Below are 22,437 nucleotides of genomic sequence, written 5' to 3' on the forward strand. Positions count from 1 at the left end.
AGTCTCCATAAAGGAAAGATCTTTTAGAATGGAGGTAAGCAGAAATCTCTTTAGCCAGAGAGCAGTTAATCTGTGGAATTCATTGTCACAGAAGGCTGTGGAGGCCATGTCATCAAGTATATTTAAGATGGAGATAGTTGGGTTCTTGAGTATCGGGGGATCAAGGGTTACAGGGAGAAAGTGGGAGAATGGGTTGAGAAACATATCAGTCTTAATTGAATGGTGCTGCAGACTCAATGGCTGAATGGCCTAACTTTTATTTCTGTGTCTTATGGTCTCATCCTTGTGGGGGATGGATGCATGAAGGGATTGCATGCTCATGGTAAAAAGGAGGCGGCTGAAGCCTGCAAACGGGAAAGTCCAAAACTAACATGCAGTGTCAGAAGAATAGAGGACTGAAGTGGACAGGGACTAGACCGGAGAGAAATGCCTCAAGTCAAGCTAGGAACAGAGGAGTTCTGTGGGACAGGAGCAGGCAAACACAATAGGTCTGCCCGGGTAGTCCTGTTAGTGAATTTTCAGAATGAGGTAAGAAGTGAGCTGCGCAGGGCTGGGGGACGATCAGCTTGAAGGCTGTTGGATGGGGTGAAGCGGGGGAGGGGTTCACCAGATGAAATGAGGTCAGTGACCACAGTGTCATGATGATGATGACTACAGAGCCACTACCAAATGTCAAAGTTGTTCTGTTGGTTCACTAATATACTGAAAAGTATAAAAACTTTCATCCTTGCCTGGTATGGCCTACATATGACTCCAAGCTCACAGTAATATGGCGGACTCTTAACTTCCCTCTGAAGTGGTGCGATAAACTAGTAAGTTAAGGGCAATTAAGGATGGGCAACAAATGGCTGGCTATTTTAGTAGTCCTTGCAAAGAGCCATAAGCAGCTTGGATATGAGAGAATTTTAAATGTAAAGCAAAGCTAGAACAGAAACTTGTATAGGTCATCAAACAACGATAAGTGGATAAACAGATTTGATCCAGATTAGGATGCAGATAGATTCACTATTCACAAATAATGCCAATTTCATGATGCATAATATCCAGTATCAGCAACCAGGACAGACAGCCATCAAGACGAGGCAACAAACAACCTTTCAATTCTCTATTCCAAGAACTCTTTCAATGTTAAGATTTACGGATATGGCTTGCCACTTAAACCTCTTGCTATTGAAAAGGGAAGAAAGTTAGAACTTCATTGAGGTTTTATAGTCATTGAGTAATACAGGGACAAGGGTTTGATTCCAGCTTTGGGTGACTATTTGTGCAGAGTTTGCACTTGTGGGTTTTAGCCAGGTGCTCCAGTTTCCTCCCACAGTCCAAAGATGTGCAGGTCAGATGGAGTGGCCATGGTATGATTCTATTCAATGAGTCAAATACAATATGATCGAATAGATGAATTAAGTTACCTTCTTCTGGTCTGGATGCTGAACTATCAGAACAAAGGTAGACAGAATCTCCACTTGCAAGAATATTTCCCAAAAAACTTTCTTCAGCCTGAAAAAAAAACAGAATTTTACAACACTCTCTTAAACCATTTGTTTCATCTCAAAACTACAGGTCAGACCTACAGTATTGTTGACAAAGTAACTCCCTTCAAATGCACTACAAATATGATAAGTTACATAACATATGTAGGTTTAAACAGGCACATACAGCAAGGGCAGCATAGGCACTCACACAAATTTGCAAACCTGTTCCTTAAAATCATGATTCTAAATGGACATTTTCTGCCTTAAAAAAAGCAACGATGGGTTAAAACATTACTATATGCATGCAGTGCTATGTATTCTTCACTGAAGTAACTTGCACAATTAAATGTAAAAGAAACTTGTTTTAAGTAGCACAATGGAAGAAAAATGAAAAATCATTAAACAAATATGATTTGCTCCAATAGACAAAAAAATTAGATATTTCAGGGCCTTAGATGAAATGGTATACATTTCTTGAAATCTACTTTAATGACTAAAATAGCCTTTAAAATCAAACATTGTATTTCCATGTTTCGAAACTTCATTTCTAAAGTACTTGCCCGCAACCAAATTAATCATGCACCATCTAGTGGCACATGCTGGTTTGTGCAGTTGCAGCTGAAATCCAGAAATACCTGCACAGACCTACTTCTACCACTAGGTGGAGGCCAGAACGTCAATGCAAAATCACAGCCAAGTGCAAAAGATCTGCAGACTCCCAAGTGTTGGCAAAATACAGTGGAAACTTTAAAGTAAGAACACGAGACATTCTGTGGGCTGACGGGGAGAGAGACAGACAGGACAGATTCGAGAAAACGAACAGATCAACTTATGATGGAGAGACAATCCTGATGAAGCAGCTCAAGATAGTTAGGCCTCGGACCTCAGCCTAAGGAACTCCTGCAGAGATATCTTGGAGCTGAGTTGACTGACTTTCAACAACTACAACCATCTTCCTATATGCCAGGCTGCCCTGTGAATCCCATTGATTCTAATTTTGCTTAGACTCCTCAGTCAAATGCAACCTTGATGTCAAGGATAGTTGCTCTCACCTAACCTGTGGAAAGAGAACACAGATCAACACAATGCAGAACAGGCCCTTCAGCCCTTGATGTTGCGCCGACCTGTGAACTAGTCTCAGCTCGTTCCCCTACACTATCCCAAAATCATCCATGTGCTTCTCCAAGGATTGTTTAAATCTCCCTAATGTGGCTGAGTTGACTACATTAGCAGACAGGGCACTCTCTGCGTAAAGAGCCTGCCTCTGACATCTGCCTTAAGTCTATCACCCCTCAATTTGTAGTTATGCCTTCTCATACAAGCTGACATCATCATCCTAGGAAAAAGACTTTCACTGTTTACTGTCTAATCATCTGATCACCTTGTATGTCTCTATCAAATCCCCTCTTAGCTTCTTCATCCAATGACAACAGACCCAAGTCTTTCAGCCTTTCCTCACAAGACCTTCCCTCCAGACCAGGCAAAATCCTGGTAAATCTCCTCTGCAGCTTTTCAAATGCTTCCACATCCTTCCTGAAATATGGGGACTAGAACTGTACACAATATTCCAAGTGTGGCCACACCAGCATTTTGTACAGTTGCAGCATGATATTGCGGCTCCGGAACTCAATCCCTCTGCCAATGAAACCTAACAAACCGTATGCCTTCTTAACTGCACTACCTACCTGGATGGCTACTTTCAGGGATCTATGTACATGGACTCCAAGATCCCTCTGCACATCCACACTACCAAGAATTTTCCATTGACCCATTCTTCCCAAAGTGCATCACCTCACATTTAGCTGCATTGAACTCCATTTGCCACCTCTCAGTCCAATTCTGCAGTTTATCAAAGTCCCCTTGCAACCTGTAACATTCTTCCACACTGTCCACTACTCCACTGACTTAGTGTCGTCTGCAAATTTACTAATCCATCCACCTATGCCTGCGTCTAAGTCATTTATGAAAATGACAAACAGCAGTGGTCCCAGAACAAATCTTTGTGGCACACCACTAGTAACCGGACTCCAGGCTGAATATTTTCCATCAACCACCACTCGCTGCCTTCTTTCAGAAAGCCAGTTTCTAATCCACACTGCTAAATCGCCCTCAATTCCATGCCTCTGCATTTTCTCCAACAGCCCACCATGTGGAACCTGATCAAAGGCTTTACTGCCCTCACCTCATCTACGTGCTTGGTAACCTTCTCAAAAAACTCAATGAGGTTTATGAGACATGACCTGCCCTTGACGAACCATGCTGACTATCTGAAATCAAATTGTTGCTTGCTGGAGGATTATAAATCTTATCTCTTATAATCCTTTCCGAAAACTTTCCTACAGTAAGGCTCACTGGTCTATAATTACCTGGTTCATCTCTATTGCCCTTCTTGAACAAGGGTACAACATTTGCAATCCTCTAGTCCTCTGGTACCAAATCTGTAGACAATGACGACTCAAATATCAGAGCCAAAGAGTCTGCTGTCTCCTCCCTAGCTTCCCAGAGAATCCTCGGATAAATCCCATCCGGCCCAGTGGACTTGTCTACTCTCACGCCTTCTAGAATTGAGAACACCTGTTCGTAACTAACCTTGATCCTTTCTAGTCTAATATTTCGCACCTCATTCTTCTCCTCTACAATATTCTCGTTTTCCTAAGTGAACACCGATGAGAAATGTTTGTTTAGCATCTCTCCGATCTCCAAAGGGTCCACACTTAACTTTCCACTTCTGTCCTTGATTGGCCCTAATCCTACCCTAATCATCCTTTTATTCCTCACATACCAAGACAAAGCTTTAGGCTTTGAATAGTCAAGGCTACACGTGCTATCGTAAGGACAGACTGACGGGCAGAGGGGGTGGGGTGGCCTCGTTGGTAAGGGAGGATATTCAGTCCCTTGCGCGGGGGGACCTAGAGTCAGGGGATGTAGAGTCAATGTGGATAAAACTACGAAATACTAAGGGTAAAAAGACCCTCTTGGGAGTCATCTGCAGGCCCCCAAACAGTAGTCTGGATATCGGATGTAAGATGAATCAGGAGTGGAAATTGGCCTGTCGCAAAGATGTTTCTGCAGTTGTTATGGGGGATTTTAACATGCAGGTAGACTGGGAGTATCAGGATGGTATTGGACCTCAAGAAAGAGACTTTGTGGAGTGCGTCGGAGATGAATTCTTCGAGCAGCTGGTGCTGGAGCCGACCACGGAGAAGGCAATTCTGGATCTGGTATTGTGTAACGAACCAGAATTGGTCAGAGACCTAGAAGTGAAGGAGCCATTGGGAAGTAGTGACCATAATACATTAAGCTTCAATCTGCAATTTGAGAGGGAGAGGGTACAGTCGGAAGTGACAGTACCTCTGTTGAATAAAGGGAACTATGGAGCTATGAGGGAGGAGCTGGCCAAAGTTCAATGGTGCAATACCTTAGCAGGGATGACCATGGAGGAACAATGGCGGATATTTCTGTGTATAATGCAGAAGCTGCAGGATCAGTTCATTCCTAAAAGGAAGATAGATCCCAGGAGGCATGGGCAACCGTGGCTGACGAGGGAAACTAAGAAACATATAAAGGTAAAAGAGAAAAAGTATAACATCGCAAATATAAGTGGGAAAACTGAGGACTGGGAAGCTTTTAAAGAGCAACAGAGGATTACTAAGAAGGAAATACGCAGAGGAAAAATGAGGTACGAAGGTAAACTGGCTAATAATATAAAGGAGGATAGTAAAAGCTTTTTCAAGTATGTGCAAAGCAAAAAAATGGTGAGGACTAAAATTGGGCCCTTGAAGACAGAAACAGGGGAATATATTACAGGGAACAAAGAAATGGCAGAAGAATTAAATGGGTACTTCAGATCTGTGTTCACTGAGGAAGACACAAGTAATCTCCCTAAGGTAACAGTAGCTGAAAGACCTGAACTTAAGGGAATCTATATTTGCCAGGATTTGGTGTTGGAGAGACTGTTAGGTCTGAAGGTTGATAAGTCTCTGGGGCCTGATGGTCTACATCCCAGGGTACTGAAGGAAGTGGCTCGGGAAATCGTGGATGCGTTGGTGATTATTTTCCAGAGTTCGATAGATTCGGGGTCGGTTCCTGAGGATTGGAGGGTGGCTTTCTCCCACTTTTTAAGAAAGGTGGGAGAAAGAAAGCAGGAAATTATAGACCAGTTAATCTGACCTCAGTGGTGGGAAAGATGCTGGAGTTTATTATAAAGGATGAAATTACGACACATCTGGATAGTAGTAACAGGATAGGACAGAGTCAGCATGAATTTATGAAGGGGAAATCATACTTGACTAATCTTCTTGAATTTTTTGAGGATGTAACTCTGAAGATGGATGAGGGAGATCCAGTAGATGTAGTGTACCTGGACGTTCAGAAAGCTTTTGATAAAGTCCCACACAGGAGGTTAGTGAGTAAAATTAGGGTGCATGGTATTGGGGGCAAAGTAATAGATTGGATTGAAAATTGGTTGGCTGATAGGAAACAAAGGGTAGTGATAAACGGCTCCATTTCGGAATGGCAGGCAGTGACCATGGGGTACCGCAGGGATCCGTGCTGGGACCGCAGCTTTTTACAATATATGTTAATGATATAGAAGATGGTATCTGCAATAACATTAGCAAATTTGCTGATGATATAAAGCTGGGTGGCAGGGTGAAATGTGATGAAGATGTTAGGAGATTACAGGGTGACCTGGACAAGTTAGGTGTGTGCGCAGATGCATGGCAGATGCAGTTTAATGTGGATAAATGTATGGTTATCCACTTTGGTGGCAAGAACAGGAAGGCAGATTACTACCTCAATGGAATTAATTTAGGGGCAGTACAGAGAGATCTAGGTGTTCTTGTACACCAGTCAATAAAGGCAAGCATTCAGGTACAGCAGGTAGTGAAGAAAGATAATAGCATGCTGGCCTTCGTAACAAGAGGAATTGAATATAGAAGCAAGGTTGTGCTTCTGCAGCTGTACAGGGGTCTGGTGAGACCACACCTGGAGTACTGTGTGCAGTTCTGGTCTCCAAATTTGAGGAAAGACATTCTGGCTATTGAGGGAGTGCAGCGTAGGTTCACGAGGTCAATCCCTGGAATGGCGGAATTACCTTGCACTGAAAGACTGAAGCGACTGGGCTTGTATACCCTTGAGTTTAGAAGACTGAGAGGGGATCTGATTGAGACATACAAGATTATGAAAGGATTGGATACTCTGGCAGCTGGAAACATGTTTCCGCTGATGGGTGAGTGCTGAACCGGAGGACAGAGCTTAAAAATAAGGGGTAGACCATTTAGGACAGAGATGAGGAGAAACGTCTTCACCCGGAGAGTGGTGGCTGTGTGGAATGCTCTGCCCCAGAGGGCAGTGGAGGCCCAGTCTCTGGATTCATTTAAGAAAAAGAGTTGGATAGAGCTCTCAAAGATAGTGGAATCAAGGGTTATGGAGATAAGGCAGGAAGAGGATATAATTAGGAATGATCAGCCATGATCATATTGAATGGCGGTGCAGGCTCGAAGGGCTGAATGGCCTACTCCTGCACCTATTGTCTATTGGGTTCTCCTTTATTCTATCTGCTAAAGACTGCCCATGTCCTCTCTTTGCTCTTCTCAACTCTCTCGTTAAATCCTTCCTAGCTGATCTGTAACTCTCCATTGCCTCAACTGAACCATTTTGCCTCATCAATACATAAGCCTCCTTCTTCTTTGTAATAAGAGAGGCAATTTCTGTTGTAAACCACAGTTCCCTTACCTTATCACTTCCTCCCTGCCTGACAGGGACATACCTGTCAAGGACATGCAGTATCTGTTCTTTAAACCAGCTCCACATTTCCATTGTCTGCATCCCCTGCATTTTGCTACCCCATTCTATGCATCCTAATTCTTGCCTAATCTGATTATAATTGCCCTTGCCCCATCGATAATTCTTGACCTGTGGCATGCACCTATCTCTTTCCATCACTAAACTAAACGTAACTGAATTCTGGTCACTCTTTCCAACTCACCTACAACTAAATCAAACACCTGATCGGGTTCATTACCAAGCACCAGATCCAGTGTGGCCTCCCCTCTTGTTGGCCCTTCGACATACTGTGTCAGGAAACCCTCCTGTACACACTGGACAAAAAAAACAGTTCTTTTGTCTAGGTTTGAACCAAAGTTGTAATTGGGTCAGGAGCTCAGTGGACCTGGCGGAACCCAAACTAATTGTTGCTGAGCAAATGCTGCTTGATAGCACTGTTGATGACACCTTCCATCACTTTTCTGATGATAAAGAATAGACTATTAGTTGGCCAGATTGGATTTATCCTTACGTTTGCATACAGGACATACCTAAGAAATTATCCACACCAGTACTGCAACCTTACTGGAACAGCTTGACTAGTGGCTGCTAGGGAACAAGAGTATGATTGGCAGAATATTGCAGTGTCCTGTGCCTCCAACTGTTTCTTGATATCACGCGCAGTGAATTGAATCTGCTGAAAACTGGCACCCGGTGATGCTGGGGTTTTCTGGAGAAGGCCAAGATGGATTATTTACCAGTACTTCTGATAAAAAGATAGTTGTGAATGTTTCTTGATGACTCACAAATGTAAATCTTTGCGCTGATGTGCTAGTCTCTCCCATCGTTGAGGATGGAATATTTATACTGGAGTAGTTTAAGTGGTCATTTCCATTCACAACTGAATGTGGCAGGACTGCAGAGTTTAGATCTGATCCATTGGCTGTGGGATCACTTAGCGGTCTCTATCGCATTTTTGTTTGGCACGCATATAGTCTGTTTTATAACATCACCAGGTTGACAGCTCACTTTTAGGTATGCCTGGTGCTGCTCCTGGTGTGCCCTTCTGCACTCTACTGAAGCAAGACTGATAACCTGGCTGATGGTAATGGGTGAATGGGAGACACAGTGAGCCACAAGTTTGCAAATTGTCTTGGAGTATGACTCTACTGTCGCTGATAACCCTCAGTGCCTCATAAATGCCCAGTTCTGGAGTTGCTAGATCTGTTTGAAATCTTGCCCATTTGGCACAGTGATCGTGCCACACAACATTTAAATTTAATGTGGATCTCACTCTGTTACGGCTGCAGCAAAGATGCATATTGTATTCTTCACTCTTGTTCTATTACCCTAATGCACTTTGTATGCTAAGATGCACCTGTACTGTCAAATCAAACAACGGAGGTTACTCTCAATGTGAAGGCAGACTTCATCTCCAGAAGTGGTCACTTTCACAGACAGATGCATCTACAACAGACAGACAGGTAAGGATGTTTATCCCTCTTGTTGGATCCCTCACCATCTGTTGTAGAACCAGTTTTAAAGCTACGTCCTTCAGATTGATCAGTAGTTTTGCTACTGAGTCACTCTTGATCGTGGACAAGGAAATCCTTCTACCGAGAATACATTGTGCTTTTGCCACCCTTAATACTTCATCCAAGTGTTGTTCAACACTGAAGAGTACAGAATATTGATTCATCAGTTAGGAAGACAGTAATTGGTTTCCTTATCCATGTTTGACCTAATGCCATGAATATTCATAGTGTCCAGAGTCAATGTTGAGGACTCCCAGGAGAACTCTCAACTATATAACACTTTTAAAAGCTGATTGGGGGCAGATGTTCGCAGGGAAAGGAACGGCTAGAAAATGGGAAGCCTTCAGGAATGACATAATGAGAACCCAGAGGAAGCATATTCCTGTTAGGGTGAAAGGATAGGCTGGTAGGTATAGGGAATGCTGGGTGACTAAAGAAATTGAGGGTTTGGTTAAGAAAAAGAAGGAAGCATATGTCAGGTATCGACAGGATAGATCGAGTGAATCCTTAGAGGAGTATAAAGGAAGTAGGAGTATTCTAAAGAGGGAAATCAGGAGGGCAAAAAGGGGACACTAGAGAGCTTTGGCAAATGGAATTAAGGAGTTTTTACACATACATTAAGGACAAAAGGGTAACGAGGGAGAGAATAGGGCCCCTCAAAGATCAGCATGGTGGCCTTTGTGTGGAACCGCAGAAAATGGGGGAGCTACTAAACAAGTATGTTACATCAGTATTTACTGTGAAAAAGGACATGGAAGATATAGAATGTAGGGAAATGGATGGTGACACCTTGCAAAGTGCTCATATTACAGAGGAGGAAGCGCTGGATGTCTCGAAACACATAAAAATGGATAATTCCCCAGGACCTGATCAGGTGTACCCGAGAATTCTGTGGGAAGCTAGAGAAATGATTACTGGGCCTCTTGCTGAGATATTTGTATCATCGATAGTCACAGGTGAGGTGCCGGAAGACTGGAGGTTGGCTAATGTGGTGCCACAGTTTAAGAAGAGCGGTAAGGACAAGCCAGGAAACTATAGACCAGTGAATCTGACGTCAGTGGTGGGCAAGGTGTTGGAGGGAATCTGGAGAAACAGGATATACATGTACTTGGAAAGGCAAGGACAGATTAGGGATAGTCAACATAGTTTTGAGCATGGGAAATCATGTCTTACAAACTTGATGCGAGTTTTTTGAAGTAGTAACAAAGAAGACTGATGAGGGCAGAGCAGTAGATGTGATCTATATGGACTTCAGTAAGGTGTTCGACAAGGTTCCCCATGGGAGACTGGTTAACAATATTAGATCTCACAGAATACAGGGAGAACGAGCCATTTGGATACAGAACTGGCTCAAAAGGCAGAAGACAGAGGGTGGTAGTGGAGGGTTGTTTTTCAGACTGGAGGCCTGTGACCAGTGAAGTGTCACAAAGATTGTAAGCGTAAGAGGTATAGTTAGTAAGTTTGCAGATGACATCCAAATTGTAGGTGTGCTGGACAGCAAAGAAAATTACCTCAGATTTCAACAGGATCTTGACCAGATGGGCCAAAGGGCTGAGAAGTGGCAGACGGAGTTTAATTCAGATAAATGAGAGGCGCTGAAGGGTGACCTTATAGCGGTTTACAAAATCATGAGGGGCATGAGTAAGATAAATAGACAAAGTCTTTGCCCTGGGGTCAGGGAGTCCAGAACTAGAGGGCATAGGTTTAGGGTGAGAGGGAAAAGATATAAGAGACACATAAGGGGCAACTTTTTTCACACAGAGGGTTGTGCTTGTATGGAATAAGCTGCCAGAGGAAGTGGTCGAGGCTAGTATAATTGCAACATTTAAAAGGCATTTGGATGGGTATGAATAGGAAGGGTTTGAAGGGATATGGGCCAAGTGCTGGTAGGTGGCCTTAGATGTGGATTGGGTTATCTGGTCGGCATGGACGGGTTGGACCAAAGGGTCTGTTTCCATGCTGTACATTTCTATGCCTTTATGACACTGTGCTACCACCTCTGCTGGGTCACATTCAGAGCAAGTGCTGCCTGAGACTTTGTCCATAGAGTATGATTTCATGAGTACGACTATAATCAGGCTGTTGGTTGACTAGTCTCTGACAACTCTCCCAATTTCAGCACTAGCCACTCAATGGTCTAAAGGGTTGATAGGGCTGTTTCTGCTTTTATCATTTCCAGTGCTTAGATTGAGGATGAGCAGTCCATCCAGTTTCATTTATTTCTGAAAGTTTGTAGCAAATGATTCAACTGAATAGCTTGTAGGGCCATTTCAGACACCATTAAGAATCACTACATTGCTATAGGTCTGGAATCACATGTAGGATAGACTGGATAAGGATGGTGGATAGACTGGATAAGGATGGTGGATTTCCTTCCCTGAGGAACATTAGTCTTTCAGATATACTTTTCCAATAACTAACATGGTTTTATGGTCATCATCAGAGTCTGCCGTGATGGGTTTCAAATCCACATTCCCAGAACATTACTGGAAATTCTGAATCAGTAGTCTAGTGATAATACCAGAAGGCCATTGCCTCCCCCAAACCACTTAAAAGATCTCCCTCTTCAAACACCACATGCCCCACCTCTGATAGGTATGCAAATCCATCTTGGAATGTTTGAAAGTGGAAGAATATCCTCAAGGACAGTGCTTGAATGACCTCAGGGCATGATGTAAGAGAAGGACTATGGAAAGATGGTCACTATTCACAATCTCAGATCATGGATATATTTGGAATTGTGTATTCCATGGCAAACATTTTCTTCAAGTGGTTAATACTGGTCTGGACAAAGAATTGATGTGGTAACTGATTTTGAGGGAATAGAATAGGGCAATTTATTAGTAATACATTTAATTAACATTACTATTTCACTGGACAAATGTCACTGGAAAGGACAGATTCTCGGGAAAGAAATTCTGTCAAGCTTACGAATAACTAATCAGAAAATGAGAATAAACAAGATGAAACAATTGGCCCAATCGGGTAATTATAAAATAAATTACTTGGCATTCAAAGCTGTCATATCTGGTAAGGAAAACGTAAAAGATCACACACCTTTCAATCTAATTTGCATAATACTAATATGGACTTACATGACTCATGGTCAGACCACATGTGAAAGTCTCTGCGCTGAGCTACAACAATGTAAATGTTTATCTGACTGTAATGGTCTATCCTTTTAACTATGTCTCATTTTTAACTTATGCTATAAATCACTAAAATAATGAACTACTTTTGTTTCTCATTTCTCTTTTTGTACCTGCGATGGTGCCAGAAGAGGCCACATTGTGTTACTCAAGTACAGGGAAAAGTTTTACAAGACAATAAAGGATGTTTTAAAATATTATAACATTGGACAAACCAAATAAATTTATTCAGATATTTTCTGACACACATTGGCCACTGAAGCAAAGCGCAGTTTCAAACTTATAAATTGTAAAATACTGATTGTGCACTGGTAAATTCATGTAATATTTTAATACCAATTTGCAGATCTAGAACTATAACTACCCAATCAGATCATAATATCTCAAAATTTCCCTCTCTTATTCATGTTCTATGCATAAATTTGAACTCCCAGAGCATTTCTCCCAGCAACAAATTCAGCACTGACATGGGGCAAATTTATTATAAGTTATGAAGAACATAAATCTTAATTTTAAAAAAAAATTCCAGTTTGAGCACCTACCTTTATTGTTCGTTGTGCTTCTTCAGAAAGTTTCACTTCAGCATCTTCAACCTTATCAGAGAAAATAATGATGAAAATAAGAAAACCTCAAAACAAATATACAATACCACTTCTAATATATGTCTTTTTTTCCTTCTTCAACTAAAGATTCACCACACTGGTTGACAGATCACTTAAACATATCAGACTTATTACTCTCACTTCCACACCCCTGCAGATCATAATACCTCTCAAGTGTTAATATTGAAGTTGAAGGTGTGTACTGTACCTTTAAAAGAACGTGAATGTTGTTCTGCACTGAGAGCTTACAAGCACCTGGTGATATGACAAGATAGCAGTCTCAGAGTGTACTGGAAAATTGAAAATATGTAACATTTGGCTGTGAAATCGATCAACCAGCTCAATTATCTTATGACAACAATTCGAATTTAACCAGTTTAAGTGATGCCACAGGATACGAAATCCAATTGAGTTTGAATTTATTGTTTTGCCAATATTGAACAACTATCTGGCCTCAATCTAAGCACTGGAAACAACAAAGGCAGAAACAGCCAACACTGAACAAATGAGACGATCCAATGTTGGGGATGTAAAAAAGACAGGCATTTTAAAAAGCAGACAGAGCAACTGTCAACACAGATCCAAGAAATTAGGAAACACTATCAAAAGGTACCTGTTCATATCAAACATATTCGCAGTAAAAAGGAAGACGACAATGACCCAGGAAGATCTTCAGCCAGAAGAAGACAGTCAACGAAGACGACAGCCGTGATAGATTTCAAATTATTTGTTGTAATATTAATAAGTATTACAGTATATTGTTTTATTGGAATAGTATATTGTTACAGAGTTGGAGGCAGATAATAAGCAGTTAAGAGAAAGGGAGGCTTAGAATTGTGAATAGTTGTTGTTTAATATTTACTTTTAAAGCTCAAGAAGAAGTTGATTTTTTTTAAATAGTGGAATTTGGGAGTTTTCTGTCACTCATACTTTAACAGAGGTAAGCTTTTCTGGGTATTTGTTTGAATTAATATAAGAGTTCACTGCCATGTCGTAACAGAGGTCTGTAAGTGATCATCACTCCCAGGAACTTGATCCTCTCCACCATCTCAACCTCAGTACCATTGACGCAGAACGGGCATGATCACTACTCTGCTCCCTGAAGTCAATGTTCAGTTCCTTCGTTTTGCTGACGTTGATGGAGCCATTGTTGTCTTTACACCCTGCCGCTCAGCGCTCAATCTTTTTCTGTTCTGTCTCATCATTGCAGGTCAGATCTCAAACAACGTTGGTACAGTAGTAAACTTAGCTGACGAATTTGGTCTCACAATCCTGAGCGTATTCCAGATGAAGGGCTTATGCCCGAAACGTCGACTTTCCTGCTCCTCAATGCCGCCTGACCAGCTGTACTTTTCCAACACTCTTTGACGGATCTCCAGCATCTGCAGGCCTTACTTTCTCCATATTAGGAGTATAGTACAGGGCTGAGTAAGCAGCCTTCTGCAGTGCCAGTATTAACAACTACGGTGGAGGTGGTATTGTCATCCAGTCTTACTGATTGCAGTTCTATGGGTCAGGAAGTTGAGGAGAAAGTGAGATCTGCAGATGCTGGAGATCAGAGCTGAAAATGTGTTGCTGGAAAAGCGCAGCAGGTCAGGCAGCATCCAAGGAACAGGAGATTCGACGTTTCGGGCATAAGCCCTTCATCAGGAAGTTGAGGACCCAATTACAGAGGGGGGAGCCAAGACCTAGAAATTTAGAGAAGTTTTTTGGAATTATGGCATTGAGGGCAGAGCTGTAGTCGATAAGTAGGAGAACGACATATATATCTTTGTTATCCAGATGTTCCAGGGAAGAGTGTAGAGCCAGGAAGATAGCATCTGCCATGGAATTGCAAAGGATCAAGGCAATCTGGTAGGGAGGAATTGATGTGAACCACAGCTAACCTCTCAAAGCACTTCATAATTATGGAGGTCAGTGCCACAAGGCAGCAGGGGTCATTGAGGCACACAATGATTTTTCTTCGCCACCAGGATAAAGTCTGTCTTCTTGAAGCAGGTGGGGTCTTCAGATCATAGTAAGGAGATGTTAAAGATTCCTGTGAATATTCTGCCAGTTGATCTGCACATGATCTGGGTACATAGCCAGGGACCGCATCCACACCAGTTCACTCTCAAGAAGCCAGTCTAACATCGAGATAGAATTGGACTGAAGGGTCTGTTGCTGTGCCGTACGACTATGATCACAATCGACAATGGTACACTGTCTGAATGTGGTCTTCCAAGTTTGTTGTTTTGTACAAGGCTGCTGCTATTAATTCTCACTTAGGACAAATGCTTTGTTTCTGCTATAACTTGTGTTTCCATTGAAATTTTTCTCAATTACTATCACCTAACATATACTAGGCCTTCCCATTTATTCTTCCTCCACTTCCCACATTCAAATAATATAAAAGCCTAATACTTCTGCCTTCTTTTAATTCAGAAGACTTGAATTTGACTCCAAATGTTATTGCTTCTCATTCCAATGGTCCTACCAAGCCTGCTGTGTTTTGAACACTTCTTGATTATGTATTCAAAATGTATTGAGTTATAGTTAGAGAACTCCTGTTTTTTTTTAAAACGCAAGATTGTTTTAGCTGCAAAGAAAATATCCAACTCTCAATTACCCACAGTGACAACTAAAGAAAATGCAATCAGCTAAATGAAGAACAAAAAGGAATAGGATCGTCATAACTGGGTGCAGTTGAGGGTGCTGGCTGTGTATTCAATGGCATTTAAAAGGATGAGGGGGAAATCTCATTGAAACTTAGAAATCACTGAAAGACAGAGATAAGTGGTTGTGGAGAAGACGTTTCCACTTGTCGGGCTCACTAGAACCTAACAGCACAGCCTCAAGGTGAAGGGCTGACCCTTTAGGTCTGAGATGAGGAACTTCTTCAACCAGAGTGGTGAATCTGAGAGACCCATTGTTACAGAAGGCTTGAGAGACAAATGCATTGAGTGTATTTAAGACAGAAATAGCTGGTTTCTTGATTAGTAAGGTCTGAAGGGTTATGAGGAGGGGAATGGGGTCAAGAAACATAGCAGACATGATGGGGTAAATAGCATAACTCTGCTCCCATCATGACAATAGACTTTGTGGTTTGCCATTATAAGTCTTGCTGACTGCAACTAAACTACATGAAAATGTAAATGAGACTCCAGGCATTACTAAAATCAAACCGGTTTTCCCTCCCCCAAGCAAATAAAAATATCAACTGAACAAGACTTAACTTTGTTATAAACTTATCAGTGAAATGTGATTTTATACTTTACATCTGACCTCAAAAAAGTAACTATTTTAGAAATAACAGATGACAAATTATTTCTGTGTTCATTTTCATTCATGAAAGGCAGCTAAGAACACAAAGGGTACGACAACTACACAGACAGAAAGATGGATGAATGACAAAGACCAAAAAGGCAAGTTTGAAGGAAAATACTTTCCAGACAATAGTTTAAAGAATCAAGTTTAAAAAATCATAACACCATGTTATCAGCCAACAGGTTTATTTGGATCCACTAGCTTGAAATGTGCTACTCCTTCATCAGGTAACTGAAAGCTAGTATTTCCAAGTAAACCTGTTGGATTATAACCTGGTGGTGTTGTGTGATTTTTAACTTTGTGAAAGTGAGGATTGCAGATGCTGGAGATTAGAGTCAAGAGTGTGGTGCTGTGAAAGCACAACAGGTCAGGCAACATTTAAGGAGCAGAACAGTCGACATTTCCAGCAAAAGCCCTTCATCAGGAATCCCAATCCTTGAATACAGCCAAACCGGTTGCGCTTTTCCAGCACTACACTCTCGACCCTGATTTTTTAAACTTTGTCCACCCCAATCCAACACCAGCACCTCCACATTAAAGAATCAACACAAAGAAATAAGAGGGAAAATACATAAAATATTTAATTGTTTGAAACACTGGAATACACATTCTTAATTGACTACATTTCTGTCAACCAATTCAACACTGCAGTAAAGCAAATGAAACATCATTAAAGCCCTCAGAAAAAACAATGGAGTTATCTATTATTAATTATGTAGGTCTACCTGCTTGTTAACAAGTATTTTATCCAATCTATCCAAATTTTAAAATTATGATCATATTGTCAATACTGGAAATGCAGATGGGGAGTGAAATTCAACAAGTCATCTAATGTTTATGCAGTTTCATCGAGGAAGGTGAGAAACCCTGAATGTCAAGGGACAGTGTTTGACAAAAGGGAGAAAAACACATTTTTATCCATATTGACACTGTCCCTTTTAATCTTCCTATCATATTGAGGGTATTTCTGTTAGCTCTGGACTCAACAATCTCCCTTCCCACCTATCTGCTCCACCCTCCTCTCTGACCTATCACCTTCAGCTCCACCTCCATCCACCCATTGTACTCTTTGCTAGCTTCCCCCACCCTCCTCTATGACCTATCACCTCCATCCCCATCCCCATTCACCTCTTCTATTCGTTACTACCTTCTCCCTACCAACGCCCCCCCTGCTCCCATTTATCTCTCCACCCTGGAGACTCCCTACCTCCATTCCTGATGAAAGGCTTTTGTCCGAAATGTTGATTTTCCTGTACCTTGGATGCTGCCTGACCAGTTTTTCCAGCACCACTCTAATCTAAACTCTCGTTTACAGCATCTGCAGTCCTCACTTTTGCCTCCGGACTCTCCAAAGTCAGTCCACCATCCACAAAGGCAACAGTGTAATGGAATAGGCTCCACTTACCTGGATAACTGCAGCTCCAACACTACTCAGCTCCATTAACGTAGAGGAATTGTGCAGATAAATTGCATTATCTACAAAATGCAATGCAGCAATTTTCCTTCTGCAGCATCTCAAACCCTCAACTATGGCAATATAAGACAAGGCAGCATATGTCGAGGACCACCAACCGTAAATTTCTCTCCACGCTACTCATCATCCTGGAGGTGGAAATATACTGATATTCACTGCCACTGTGTCAGAGTGGAACTGCTTTCTGAACAGCATTGTGAGTGTATAGATAGATAGTGAACAGACTGCAGTGGTGCAAAAAAGCAGCTCACCACCACCTTTTCAAAGGCAACCAGGGATGGACAGTAAATGGTCTAGCCAACAACAACACAAATCCCACGAATAAGAAAGATTATCCTGACAGGGAACTACATCTCTGCTCTTTCAATGCTATTTCATCAAAATCCTGGAAGCCCCTGCTTGACAGCACTATGGATACATGTCCACCCAAAGAACCTCAGCAGATCAAGGTGGTAATTCATAAACTGGTCAAGAGCAATTTCGGAAGAATGATCTATGATTGAAAAGGTAGACTTGTCATGAGAAGATGGCTATAATGGCCACTTTGTTGGAGAAACTGGAACAAGAGCAAGCCATTCAGCCAACTAAATGAGACTCATTAGTTTTGGATCGGTTTCAAACAATAACATTAATATCCTGCAACTCCCCCCCCCCCCAAAGTTACTTACCATCCAGGACACATATCGAGGAACAGTTGCTGTGAGAATTACATAGCTACTATCTGTGGACATGGTGCCATCTGCAGTGCAAGAAAAGAACAACTCATTATTTTGTTTAAATATTCACCGACTTACAGTACATTTAATGTCATGATATAGATCTGTGTCCCCGGGTGCTTCATAAGACAAAAGAAATGTGACTCCAAGACACGCAGGAGATGTTAGGATAGATAATCAAAAGCTTAGCCAAATGGGAAAGTTTTAGGAATAACTTAAAAGGACACGGAGAGAGGTAGCAAGACTACATTAGAAGGATATTACAGAGTTTGGGACAGAGGCAACTAAAATCAGGCTACCATGGCGGAGCAATTAAAATTATTATTCATAAGTAGTCAGAAAAGTACAGCATCGATAACTCAATAACTGTAGGGTTGGACGAGATTAAAGATGCAGGAATGAGGCCATTAAAAAAAGCATTTGAAAACAAGGATGGGAATTTGAAAATGAAGACATTGCTTGAGCAGGAACAAATGTAGATCATAGCGAGTTCTGAGAAGATTTGTAGCTCAGGTTGAGGTTTTGGATGTATATGCAAATGTAGATCAGCAAACAGAGGTGACAAAAAAATAGGACCTACTGAGTTAAAACACAAGAAACAGGGTTTTCAATTACCTCAAGTTTACCAAGGTTAGAAAGTGGCAGGCCAAGACTGCATTGTAATAGTTGAGTCCAGAACGAACAGAAATATCCACAATATAGATAGTAAGATTAAAGGGACAGTGCCAATATAGATAAAAATGTATTTCTGGGACAGAAGACGAATAGGGATGAACGGGAACTGGTGGATGCCAATATAATTTACTGCATCCGCATCTGCACGAGGAGTTTACAGTTCAAGGATCTTTGGCACTGAGCCTGTGCAGGAGTCAGATTTGGTCATTGCAGTGCACCAGGGAGCAGAAACATAATCTGGGACCTGTTTCAGCACTTCAAGTTTTTATTTCAAAATTTCCAGCATCCACAACTTGCTTTTATTTTACAAAAGTTGGGGAAAAAATCCTTAGAGCATAAGATGTTTAGAGGAGATTTGATAGAAGCATGCAACACCTGTTAACAACAAAAAGTGTAAATATTTCCTATTGCAGAACAAGTCAAGGATGTCAAAATGCTACAATAGTACATGTTTTGAATAGATATCATACAGAATATAGTGATTATACATAGTATAGTTATTCAATGATATCAAGGTCAGCACTTATCATAGAATCTCAATATTGAGTCTGAATGATATTTCATTTCTCACTGGTCTTACAGTAAATAGTGTCCTCAACTATGTAAATATAAAGTGATCTATTCATGGCACCCTTCATGTGGTCATTTGCTGCACATCACACCAACCCACATCGAAAATAACTAATCTTATACTGGAAAAGGTAGTTCAAAGCCAAGAATAAATCTTCATAAGCTAGGTGAATGAATGATGCATTTACTCTTTTGGAGAAAGTGTTGAAAACAGATGGAAAACTCCGTAATTTGGCTTCCATGTCAAAACTAAACTGATCGCTGCAGACATGGATCATCTACAACATGCAAATGACTGCAATGTAATTTCCCACTCAGCACCAGATGTGCAAGCCACTCTTGATCTATTTCAACATACAAGATACTTGACCTGTCATTCATACATACATTGAACATCTGGATTTATCATTGCATCCAATGATTATGTGTGAGAAATCAAGCTCCAGTACTTCCAATGTGATTACCAAAGTGCAAACTTGATTCAATGACCAAATTGCTCAATTTTACCTAGTCATTTAATTCCAGATAAAAGAATGTGGACTCTAGGTTTATGGCATTACCAGCTACTTATGAAAACCAACCGTTTATAACTAATGGCAAGAAAGAAACCCAAACTGCAACGTATAACACTATAACTAAAACTCTCCTTTTTAAAATGGACACATGCCAATGGATACGTAGAAGCAAAAACAAAGATGTCAAGTGCAAGGGGAAAGTCAAACAGCAGGGAGAGAAGAGTTTAACAACACCAATCCAAACCACAGAAGTTGAGTTGTATTTCTTTCAGCTCCTTCCACTTTCTTTCAGTTCTTTACTGATAAGACAAAGTTGTCTTTCATTCACAAGTTGGAAAATTTGCCCCTTTCAGTATCTCTGAAGGTGGCTTTTCTACTTATTTTCTTACAACAAGCAATTTTCAGAGAGCACTTTTTAGGGAAAAGTATGTAAGAACAGCTACCAGAAGTTGTTACTTGTGTTACTATTTATACGTGAAGGACAAAGTGAGTTTTAGATGCTTTCTTTTCACAGGCTGGATGTTTCTCCTGTGTAGTCAAAACACAAAACTGTACCCACTTAAGAAGGAGGAGAAAGTGAGGACTGATGATGCTGGAGATCAGAGCTGAGAATGTGTTGCTGGAAAAGTGCAGCAGGTCAGGCAGCATCAGGAAATTCAGCTTCAGGAAATTCTTCAGGAATTTCCTGAAGAAGGGCTCATGCCCAAAACGTCAATTTTTCTGCTCCTTGGATGCTGCCTGACCTGCTGCGCTTTTCCAGCAACACATTTTCACCACTTAAGGAGGACCCAATCACGTGGATGTTACTATGTTGAGCCCTCCTGAGCCAACAATTGATCTTGCTCCAAAAGACCATCTCTGGGCAAGAATGCCCCACAAACACACCCATGGAGTCACGTGGTGAGCATTCTCCCCACCCTTGGAGAAAGGAAAGATTCTAGATGCAACTCTGAGCACCAGTAACTCTTATTAAAACTGCAATGTGTTCTTCTATTATTTTCTTGGCTTCAAACAATGTTTTTTTTTACAATTTTTAATCCACAGTCCAAAACAAATGACCATAAGACAATGCAGAGGATGCCTTTCGCCCCATCAATTCTGCTCTACCCTTCAATGGGATCGCAATTTATCTGATAATCCAGAAGTCTACTTTCCTGCCTTATTCCTAAAATATTGGATTCCCTCACTGGGTAAAAATTTATCTTTCTCAGCCTTGAATACTTCACAACCCAGCCCTCTACAGAGAAGAATTGTACACGTTACTACCTGGGATAACAAAAAGAGTACTAGTCATCCGTGTTAAATGGGTGACCCCTTACCTGTCATTATGCCGTCTGATACTCAACACTCCCACAAGAAAAAATAATCTTTCAACCACCTCCCTAAGAATCTTGTATGTTTCAATAAAGCGTACACTCATTCCTCTAAACTTCACATAAATCCCAACCTTCTCAATATCTTCTAATAACAAAATCCCTTCAAACCCCAAATCAAACCAGCAAACATTCATTGGACTGAAAACCAACGATGGACTGGACACTCCTTCAGATAGCCATAAAATATCTCCCCAGCCAGGTCCTACTTCCTCAACTCTTCAATTACCAGTGTTTCAAAAGAGATCAAAGAAGTCATTACAAAGCGACATTGCTCAGCTTTAAAAAACTGTCGCATCGAGATAATGACTAGGAGGTGCATGCTATCAATCGTTCAAATTGGCAACATCAGGCTGCAAAATGCTTTGAACACAAACTCCTGAATGAGGTGTACTGGTGGAAAAGGAGGAAAGAGAAAGCAGCAAATCCTGCACTTAGGGTTTTCAGAGGATATCCTGCCTGAAGTAACTAAAAAATCTGTAGGTTGAGAATTGGCTTAATTCTCAAAAATAATTTCTATTCAGGATCGTAGGTTATCATCAAATTTGAGCCACTGCTGCCATGAAAAGTTACATTGCATGCTATAAGAGAATGTGCACCAAGAACAATCAAACAGCTCGAATTAGTTACTGCTAAAAGCATTTTCCAATAAATTATATTTGCCACTTTCAGCTTTGCATGCATTAAAAAAAAACTTGATTTGGACCAACAGACGTTTGCAGGCGAGTTTAAGGAAGATTGTAGTGAATTGTAATGGGGACTGATTCTGTGACGAATCAACCAAGTGGCTACATGGGATTACAAAACTAAATAAAGATAAGCTGTTTGGCCCAAATGTGCTCCACTCAAGCTTTTTCCCATTTTCATTAATCCAAATGTGATTATAATAAAATGCATTCATGCTGTAAGTCAGATCCCAGACTGCAAGCTGGTTTGGCAGACTTGAGTTTTATTTTTGCAATTTAATTACATGGTGATCAGTCACTGAACAGATTCACATGTACCTGCAAATGAATCTCAAACGGTCTTCCTACAGTTATAAAAAATTAAAAATTCAATGTTTTTCCCATCAACAATAATTTTACAGATACTCAAACCTCAGTGAAAGGTTACCCTATTTCCATTTAAAGTTCCATCTTCAGTTGGTTTCTTTCTGGAAAAGATTTGTGGAAAACCTCAATGTTATCTTCTCTAATTAAAGTCTCTTCATGAGACCCCTAAACTAACTACTGACATAGCTCATTAATTTCTTAACCCAAAGTTCCTTAAACTCCTCTTCTTCAC

At 41.1% G+C, this 22,437-nt stretch overlaps 1 protein-coding gene across 1 annotated transcript in view; it reads right to left on the bottom strand.

Moving 5' to 3' along the window:
* The window catches only part of dnaaf9 (dynein axonemal assembly factor 9), a 208,770-nt gene that overhangs the window by 91,575 nt on the left and 94,758 nt on the right, over nucleotides 1-22,437 (bottom strand). Inside the window, exons 18-20 of the mRNA XM_060840002.1 lie at nucleotides 17,973-18,043; nucleotides 12,465-12,515; nucleotides 1,410-1,497 (exon numbers count right to left, since the gene is read on the bottom strand). Coding sequence (XP_060695985.1) covers nucleotides 1,410-1,497; nucleotides 12,465-12,515; nucleotides 17,973-18,043 — 210 coding nt within the window. The remainder of the gene's footprint in view (nucleotides 1-1,409; nucleotides 1,498-12,464; nucleotides 12,516-17,972; nucleotides 18,044-22,437) is intronic.

This window comes from Hemiscyllium ocellatum, chromosome 1, assembly GCF_020745735.1.
Source record: "Hemiscyllium ocellatum isolate sHemOce1 chromosome 1, sHemOce1.pat.X.cur, whole genome shotgun sequence".
NCBI classification, from domain to species: domain Eukaryota; kingdom Metazoa; phylum Chordata; class Chondrichthyes; order Orectolobiformes; family Hemiscylliidae; genus Hemiscyllium; species Hemiscyllium ocellatum.